General features: G+C 37.3%; 2 protein-coding genes across 6 annotated transcripts; one reads left to right on the top strand and one right to left on the bottom strand.

Moving 5' to 3' along the window:
• Positions 1–177: 177 nt before the first annotated feature.
• Positions 178–3,340, top strand: LOC129579984 (forkhead box protein O-like; the record flags this gene model as incomplete). 3 transcript variants are annotated; one of them, XM_055470174.1, is given in 7 exon segments in its annotated part: positions 178–283; positions 1,535–1,642; positions 1,763–1,799; positions 1,921–1,968; positions 2,268–2,543; positions 2,765–2,942; positions 3,202–3,340. In XM_055470174.1, coding segments are annotated over 7 exon segments (892 nt in total), but the record flags the coding sequence as incomplete, so codon positions are not given.
• A 1,796-nt stretch (positions 3,341–5,136) lies between these two features.
• LOC129579986 (forkhead box protein O-like) lies at positions 5,137–9,048 on the bottom strand. Of its 3 annotated transcripts, none has more exons than XM_055470176.1 (7): positions 8,880–9,048; positions 7,521–7,628; positions 7,364–7,400; positions 7,195–7,242; positions 6,620–6,895; positions 6,221–6,398; positions 5,137–5,961 (listed from the first exon to the last, which is right to left on the bottom strand). In XM_055470176.1, the coding sequence occupies exons 1-7, from the start codon at positions 8,944–8,946 to the stop codon at positions 5,689–5,691; spliced, it is 987 nt and encodes a 328-aa protein (XP_055326151.1). In that variant the 5' UTR covers positions 8,947–9,048; the 3' UTR covers positions 5,137–5,688. The 3 variants fall into 3 exon arrangements, with proteins under 3 accessions (XP_055326151.1, XP_055326154.1, XP_055326152.1); XM_055470179.1 differs by having other exon boundaries at positions 5,145–5,964; positions 8,880–8,981; XM_055470177.1 differs by lacking the exon at positions 7,195–7,242 and having other exon boundaries at positions 5,145–5,964; positions 8,880–9,027.
• Positions 9,049–9,690: the final 642 nt, after the last annotated feature.

Below are 9,690 nucleotides of genomic sequence, written 5' to 3'. Positions count from 1 at the left end.
TATAAATCGAAGAAAAAACATACTCCACTCTCAATCTCACCCATAGATATGTAGCATTTAAATGCACTCACAACATCAAATCACACTCTCTCCAAGGGAAATTTGCCGAAACATGTTCATTCTAAAATAAATTTCATTTATAATCGAAAATTTAATTTTCATTTTTCCCCGAAATAGAATTCGATCCGGCATAATTTATCGTTACATAATCGATTCATGCGCGTGCAGAATGAAGGAACCGGCAAATCGAGTTGGTGGATGCTGAACCCTGACGCAAAACCAGGTAATTATGCAACTGGCAGTAATTAGCGAAAGAGAGAAAAAAACGTTTCTTTTTTACGAACACGGATGAAGCCGAGCTAAGCCAAAATGTGAATAAAATGAACGGCTCTTATTCCCTGAAAAATCCACCCAAATGAGGTTTATATCATATTAGCTTAATTCAAAGTGCCTATTTGACCTTGAGCCGTTTATTACCCAAATTATATTCAGGCCGATGAAAGATGGACTTTATCATTCACTCTGGTCGTCGCGCACTCGACACCACTGAAGAGTTTTGTTTTTCCAACAAAGCTTGCAACAATGTCTGAGTTTGGCTTGAAAAACTCAATCATATTACCTCACGATTAAACAAATTTGTGTGTGTGTTTGTTTCTTTTTTCCGTTGACTGTGTGAAACGAGGGGCAAATCACTCTCAAGTAATTTGTAATAGAGAAAGTACTCGAGAAAGTAATTTACGTGTAAAAATCTCGTAAATTCACGTAAATTACTTTCTCGATTACTTTCTCTATTACAAATTACTTGAGAGTGATTTGCCCCTCGGTGTAAAATCTACACGAGTTTGAGATTAATATAATTTGATTTGTATACAAGAAAGAAAAACACGAAATGATCCACAACTGCTCGTGAATTCTGTCGATTGCTGCGATCGCTGCGATTACTGCACTCGACCTTCAATTTCAAGCACATTGAAGATTTCGTGTTCCGAAAATATTTTCATTAGGTTTCAATACCCTGTATTAAGTGTGGGAAGAAATGACGATATTTTCTAAAGGCGAAGCACCTCATTTGCAATTTTTTTTTCCTCTTGTTTTTTTTTCCTTTCATCGGGCCCAATCAAATTTACTCCATGCCCAATTTTATCTCGAACAATTTCCGGAACTGATTCAACTGTTTCGAAGAATAAACTGAGGAACAAACGAGCAAAAAAAAAGTTCTGATTGCAGCCAACTCACCTCATCATCACATTTTCATTTATGGCATAGCCTAGCAACCGGCTTCGGTTGCCATCCGAAATGCTTTTCAGAAGAGGGTGTTCAATTTTCATAATGGACGCGCATAAGACGCAAACCAGTTTCTATGGCAATTAAATTGGAATAATCAAAATCACAATTCAACTCATAGTAACTCGCTCTTTCTCTTTGCTCCGCTCTGCTCTCATCTGTTTTGTATTCCGTCGTTGAAATAATTCGCTCAGTTACGTCTGTGCACTTGATTCCATTTTTAACTTTTGAATTTCGTTTGGAAAAAAAGGGAAATCAGTTCGCAGACGCGCCGCATCGATGGAAACATCGAAATATGAGAAACGCCGTGGCCGTGTGAAAAAGCAGGTGGAAAGTTTGAAAAATGGCGGACTTGCAAGTAAGTAAAGCCAATTCCGAAAGTACATGATGGCAATCTTAGTACCTTTTTTAAGCCATTCTTTTTCATCCGTAACTTATTTTTCTTCCTAATTTTCTTTTGTTTCTCTTTTCGATTCAGGTTTGTCTGGAATGAACGAAGCTTCTTCGCCCAGCAGGTAAATATATTGATAATAACGCTTTATAGCTAAGTACCATCCAAGCAGGCTTGAGTAACTGTTTTTTTTTCTCTAATCCTCTTCTCCTCCTCGTTGTCATTGTCGTCGTTGCCTTTTGTAGCAGTATCAGTGAAGGTCTAGATCTGTTTCCAAACAGTCCGCTCCTCAAGTAAGTTTCGACCGACAAGTTTCAATTAGATTGACCTTAATTTTTCTTGAAAAGGAAAAAAAAACTTTCTAATTGCATTGTTCAATGGTCTTGTTTTTAATTTACCCGTTTTGTCCGTTTATTTTCCGTCCACTCTCCTTCTCTCACTCGCACTCCAAACCAAACCAAATGAATTAATAAATTGTGCCAATAAATTAAGAGAAAATTGCTTCAATTTATATTTGGCCATCGGAATGGTATACGAACGTAGTTAATAATCATTTTCTTCATCTCTTTTCCTTTTTCAAATTGATTTACAGCACCGGGTTTCAATTGTCGCCCGATTTTCGGCAAAGAGCCTCATCGAATGCCAGTTCGGCTGGTCGGCTGAGTCCAATACCATCCGTTATCGATTTGGATCCCAGCTGGAATCAATACACAACAATATCTCAGGACTTTGACACGAATTCACTTGGGTGCAATAACCTGCAAGGAACCACTGATGGAGCCATTCAAATTAATCAGTGCCCGACGCTGGATCAATTAGCGGGCTCGTTGGCCGACGATCTGAATATTCAAAACGACTTTATGCAAGGGTGAGTTGATTTTGTTTTTCTGCTCATAGGCAGAGCATCTCATGTATGACGGATGGAATCTACGTAAAATGTAGAGTAAATTATTCATTTTCATTACTATGACTACATACTTTTATGGCAGAAAATTCACATGAAGAAAGAAAATGTTTCATCGTCAAAAAAATGTTCCCGATTCCATTATATTAAATTCATGGCATTTTTCGTTGTTCTCTCTGTTACAGATTCAATCCCGTTGTAACTGTGCAAAATCAACCGCCACCACCTCCTTATCAACAGCCATCTCGAACGTATTCCATGAATGCGGCAAATGCTTTACAAGCTTATGCGGTATCACAACAGCAAACTCAATGCCCCATCCACCAACGACAACCATGTTCTTGTACACAAAATTCCACAGAGGTATGTCAATACATAGCACATTATTCAAACAAATCAAGATGTTATTCCATTCACCACCACCGCGATCATCACTACTACCCTAAATACACTGAATACAAGCAGTGGAATTTTCATTCGGTTGACATTTCATTCATTCGGAAATGATTGAAATCGAACAAATGAAAAAACGACGAAAAAAACACATTAATATATTCGAAATATATCTTTTTCATTTCATATTCTCTTTCTCTTTCTGTATTTTATTTGACATGTGCAGCAGCATGTAACACCGCCATCATGTATATCACCATCGTATCCAAATAACGTGCTCAGCCAGAACTTCAAGGCAGCTATCAATTCGATTAAGGTGCCGCCTGTCAATTCAACGCCAAATCTCGTGAAATCAAACACCAATAAAGGTATGTCATATTTGCGGATTCAGAATGGCCCGTTCTGTTTGGTGCCGTTTTTCTGGTGTGCCAGTATGCCTATGTGTGTATTATATGTGCTTTTCAATAATAAGGTTAATATCAATCGAACGAACATGAAATAAAAAGAATAACTGCGTCGCATCAGTTTGTTGCCAATTTGGGTTTTTGGTCGATTTTCCATGTTCTCACATTTTGCCAATTCATATTTTCCCAACGAATTCACACTTGATTCGTTTCGAATACCAATTATTGCAAAGCCAATATAATCGCACGCATCCACTTACAAAAAGCATAAAAAAGTTATATTCGGCTACTGAGAAGCCGATAGAATGAGAAAACCAAAATTGATTCTTCGAAAAGAATCGTGCCAGCGCTTATTACATCGCCTTTTCTTCACCTTTTTTCACTTCCTTTCAATAACCTTTATTGAATACGCAAACAAATTTCAAAATAATACCAATTCCATTGGATTTATTCAAGTGAAGACGCCCGTGCGCGCGCTTCCGCAGGAGCGACCTCGTAACGCATGTTATTTTTGGACACTTTACGTCCTTTATGCGGAAATGCTAATTACATCTATTTAATTTTGATCATGTTGTCATAGAGACATTGAATACATATTACACAGTAGGGGTGATCAATTTTTAAGAAAAAATGGATTCAAAATTTAATAGTGCGGGATCGATAGATCATGAGGAGAGATGAAAATTTTGTTCTGGCACTTTTTTGATATAAAGTGCCTGGTGTCACCCCGGCCTTTTTTAGAAAATCACCTGAAAAATGACCATTTTTAGACATATTATCGCAATTTGCTCTAAATGTGATGCATAAACATACCATTTTTTGGTTGTAATTTAGTAGCTCGTAGAAAATTACGGCAAGATTTCCCATATTTTCGAGGAAAAATAACTTTGCACAAAGACACCCACCCTAAGAGGCCTATACTTAAGGATTTTTTGGCCAAAAATCGATTTTCTGAGAGTTGAAATCGAACCATCCGAATATGCGGCTAGAAATATATGAAAACATCACTCGACTTGGTCATGTACGTACTTAAAATGTTCGTGAGGGATCATACTATATGTTCAAAGGTAGCAAAGGCAGAAATTGTTTGCTCAATGGGGTGGTTTAGCCGTGAAACTGAAGCTCATGGTCGTGATTTGCACAATTTGGTTCCAGGAAATCGTACTTTTTGACACTAAAATCACACAAACCTGTAACAAATAAAACTAGAAATCGATCCCTCGTCTAACATTGGGTGGATATAGACACATTTTGGTAAGTATGTCGGCTATAATTTGGCTTTTTAGGCGACATAATTAAAAAAAATGGCCAAATTTGAGGAGATTTTCATATATTTGTTGCTCTATCAATGTCCAGTGGCACATTTTGAGTTAAAATATGATGTCATATCGATAGTTCGGAACAAGTTGAGTCGAATAAAGGTGTTTAATAGATTGATTTATAGTGAACTGGATCACCATAAGTGGGCAAATATACAGAAAAATGACAAATTTCGGCAAATTGACACTATTTTTTCTAAATATCCTGAAAAAATCGCTGTAAATCGATTCAAATCAACGTAATTTTCTACGAGCTACTAAATTACAACCAAAAAACGGTATGTTTATGCATCACATTTTGAGCAAATTGCGATAATATGTCTAAAAATGGTCATTTTTCAGGTGATTTTCTAAAAAAGGCCGGGGTGACACCAGGCACTTTATATCAAAAAAGTGCCAGAACAAAATTTTCATCTCTCCTCATGATCTATCGATCCCGCACTATTAAATTTTGAATCCATTTTTTCTTAAAAATTGATCACCCCTACTGTGTAATATGTATTCAATGTCTCTATGACAACATGATCAAAATTAAATAGATGTAATTAGCATTTCCGCATAAAGGACGTAAAGTGTCCAAAAATAACATGCGTTACGAGGTCGCTCCTGCGGAAGCGCGCGCACGGGCGTCTTCACTTGAATAAATCCAATGGAATTGGTATTATTTTGAAATTTGTTTGCGTATTCAATAAAGGTTATTGAAAGGAAGTGAAAAAAGGTGAAGAAAAGGCGATGTAATAAGCGCTGGCACGATTCTTTTCGAAGAATCAATTTTGGTTTTCTCATTCTATCGGCTTCTCAGTAGCCGAATATAACTTTTTTATGCTTTTTGTAAGTGGATGCGTGCGATTATATTGGCTTTGCAATAATTGGTATTCGAAACGAATCAAGTGTGAATTCGTTGGGAAAATATGAATTGGCAAAATGTGAGAACATGGAAAATCGACCAAAAACCCAAATTGGCAACAAACTGATGCGACGCAGTTATTCTTTTTATTTCATGTTCGTTCGATTGATATTAACCTTATTATTGAAAAGCACATATAATACACACATAGGCATACTGGCACACCAGAAAAACGGCACCAAACAGAACGGGCCATTCTGAATCCGCAAATATGACATACCTTTATTGGTGTTTGATTTCACGAGATTTGGCGTTGAATTGACAGGCGGCACCTTAATCGAATTGATAGCTGCCTTGAAGTTCTGGCTGAGCACGTTATTTGGATACGATGGTGATATACATGATGGCGGTGTTACATGCTGCTGCACATGTCAAATAAAATACAGAAAGAGAAAGAGAATATGAAATGAAAAAGATATATTTCGAATATATTAATGTGTTTTTTTCGTCGTTTTTTCATTTGTTCGATTTCAATCATTTCCGAATGAATGAAATGTCAACCGAATGAAAATTCCACTGCTTGTATTCAGTGTATTTAGGGTAGTAGTGATGATCGCGGTGGTGGTGAATGGAATAACATCTTGATTTGTTTGAATAATGTGCTATGTATTGACATACCTCTGTGGAATTTTGTGTACAAGAACATGGTTGTCGTTGGTGGATGGGGCATTGAGTTTGCTGTTGTGATACCGCATAAGCTTGTAAAGCATTTGCCGCATTCATGGAATACGTTCGAGATGGCTGTTGATAAGGAGGTGGTGGCGGTTGATTTTGCACAGTTACAACGGGATTGAATCTGTAACAGAGAGAACAACGAAAAATGCCATGAATTTAATATAATGGAATCGGGAACATTTTTTTGACGATGAAACATTTTCTTTCTTCATGTGAATTTTCTGCCATAAAAGTATGTAGTCATAGTAATGAAAATGAATAATTTACTCTACATTTTACGTAGATTCCATCCGTCATACATGAGATGCTCTGCCTATGAGCAGAAAAACAAAATCAACTCACCCTTGCATAAAGTCGTTTTGAATATTCAGATCGTCGGCCAACGAGCCCGCTAATTGATCCAGCGTCGGGCACTGATTAATTTGAATGGCTCCATCAGTGGTTCCTTGCAGGTTATTGCACCCAAGTGAATTCGTGTCAAAGTCCTGAGATATTGTTGTGTATTGATTCCAGCTGGGATCCAAATCGATAACGGATGGTATTGGACTCAGCCGACCAGCCGAACTGGCATTCGATGAGGCTCTTTGCCGAAAATCGGGCGACAATTGAAACCCGGTGCTGTAAATCAATTTGAAAAAGGAAAAGAGATGAAGAAAATGATTATTAACTACGTTCGTATACCATTCCGATGGCCAAATATAAATTGAAGCAATTTTCTCTTAATTTATTGGCACAATTTATTAATTCATTTGGTTTGGTTTGGAGTGCGAGTGAGAGAAGGAGAGTGGACGGAAAATAAACGGACAAAACGGGTAAATTAAAAACAAGACCATTGAACAATGCAATTAGAAAGTTTTTTTTTCCTTTTCAAGAAAAATTAAGGTCAATCTAATTGAAACTTGTCGGTCGAAACTTACTTGAGGAGCGGACTGTTTGGAAACAGATCTAGACCTTCACTGATACTGCTACAAAAGGCAACGACGACAATGACAACGAGGAGGAGAAGAGGATTAGAGAAAAAAAAACAGTTACTCAAGCCTGCTTGGATGGTACTTAGCTATAAAGCGTTATTATCAATATATTTACCTGCTGGGCGAAGAAGCTTCGTTCATTCCAGACAAACCTGAATCGAAAAGAGAAACAAAAGAAAATTAGGAAGAAAAATAAGTTACGGATGAAAAAGAATGGCTTAAAAAAGGTACTAAGATTGCCATCATGTACTTTCGGAATTGGCTTTACTTACTTGCAAGTCCGCCATTTTTCAAACTTTCCACCTGCTTTTTCACACGGCCACGGCGTTTCTCATATTTCGATGTTTCCATCGATGCGGCGCGTCTGCGAACTGATTTCCCTTTTTTTCCAAACGAAATTCAAAAGTTAAAAATGGAATCAAGTGCACAGACGTAACTGAGCGAATTATTTCAACGACGGAATACAAAACAGATGAGAGCAGAGCGGAGCAAAGAGAAAGAGCGAGTTACTATGAGTTGAATTGTGATTTTGATTATTCCAATTTAATTGCCATAGAAACTGGTTTGCGTCTTATGCGCGTCCATTATGAAAATTGAACACCCTCTTCTGAAAAGCATTTCGGATGGCAACCGAAGCCGGTTGCTAGGCTATGCCATAAATGAAAATGTGATGATGAGGTGAGTTGGCTGCAATCAGAACTTTTTTTTTGCTCGTTTGTTCCTCAGTTTATTCTTCGAAACAGTTGAATCAGTTCCGGAAATTGTTCGAGATAAAATTGGGCATGGAGTAAATTTGATTGGGCCCGATGAAAGGAAAAAAAAACAAGAGGAAAAAAAAATTGCAAATGAGGTGCTTCGCCTTTAGAAAATATCGTCATTTCTTCCCACACTTAATACAGGGTATTGAAACCTAATGAAAATATTTTCGGAACACGAAATCTTCAATGTGCTTGAAATTGAAGGTCGAGTGCAGTAATCGCAGCGATCGCAGCAATCGACAGAATTCACGAGCAGTTGTGGATCATTTCGTGTTTTTCTTTCTTGTATACAAATCAAATTATATTAATCTCAAACTCGTGTAGATTTTACACCGAGGGGCAAATCACTCTCAAGTAATTTGTAATAGAGAAAGTAATCGAGAAAGTAATTTACGTGAATTTACGAGATTTTTACACGTAAATTACTTTCTCGAGTACTTTCTCTATTACAAATTACTTGAGAGTGATTTGCCCCTCGTTTCACACAGTCAACGGAAAAAAGAAACAAACACACACACAAATTTGTTTAATCGTGAGGTAATATGATTGAGTTTTTCAAGCCAAACTCAGACATTGTTGCAAGCTTTGTTGGAAAAACAAAACTCTTCAGTGGTGTCGAGTGCGCGACGACCAGAGTGAATGATAAAGTCCATCTTTCATCGGCCTGAATATAATTTGGGTAATAAACGGCTCAAGGTCAAATAGGCACTTTGAATTAAGCTAATATGATATAAACCTCATTTGGGTGGATTTTTCAGGGAATAAGAGCCGTTCATTTTATTCACATTTTGGCTTAGCTCGGCTTCATCCGTGTTCGTAAAAAAGAAACGTTTTTTTCTCTCTTTCGCTAATTACTGCCAGTTGCATAATTACCTGGTTTTGCGTCAGGGTTCAGCATCCACCAACTCGATTTGCCGGTTCCTTCATTCTGCACGCGCATGAATCGATTATGTAACGATAAATTATGCCGGATCGAATTCTATTTCGGGGAAAAATGAAAATTAAATTTTCGATTATAAATGAAATTTATTTTAGAATGAACATGTTTCGGCAAATTTCCCTTGGAGAGAGTGTGATTTGATGTTGTGAGTGCATTTAAATGCTACATATCTATGGGTGAGATTGAGAGTGGAGTATGTTTTTTCTTCGATTTATATTTTTGAAAAGGCGAGTATGTTTTCTGATGATTCTGTTGGCGTTAAAGTAGAGTATGTTGTAGTACCGTCTAGCCTCCGCGGTCTTCATGGTTTTCGCGCAACTGATAAAAGATAACAACATAGTGTCTTCGGCAAAGTTGTAGTACTTGAGGTCTTCTCTAACTAAGATGAAGACAGTTATCTCTTATCTCTTATCAGTTGCGCGCAAATCGCGCACATAAAAAAGCAAATTTTATATAGAACTTTTTTTTTTCTTATCATTTTTCGCGCTTTTCGCGGAACTGATAAGAGATAAGAGATAACTTTCTTCAGCTTAGTTATAGAAGACTTCAAGTACTACAACTTTGCCGAAGACACTATGTTGTTATCTTTTATCAGTTGCGCGAAAACCATGAAGACCGCGGAGGCTAGACGGTACTACAACATACTCTACTTTAACGCCAACAGAATCATCAGAAAACATACTCGCCTTTTCAAAAATATAAATCGAAGAAAAAACATACTCCACTCTCAATCTCACCCATAGA

The sequence above is a fragment of the Sitodiplosis mosellana genome, unplaced genomic scaffold (assembly GCF_009176505.1).
Source record: "Sitodiplosis mosellana isolate CC-2019 unplaced genomic scaffold, AAFC_SMos_1.0 Smas_scaffold_6847, whole genome shotgun sequence".
In the NCBI taxonomy this organism is placed as follows: Eukaryota; Metazoa; Arthropoda; class Insecta; order Diptera; family Cecidomyiidae; genus Sitodiplosis; species Sitodiplosis mosellana.
Note: the sequence above shows the minus strand (reverse complement) of the source record. Positions and strands in the feature narration are given on the sequence as shown.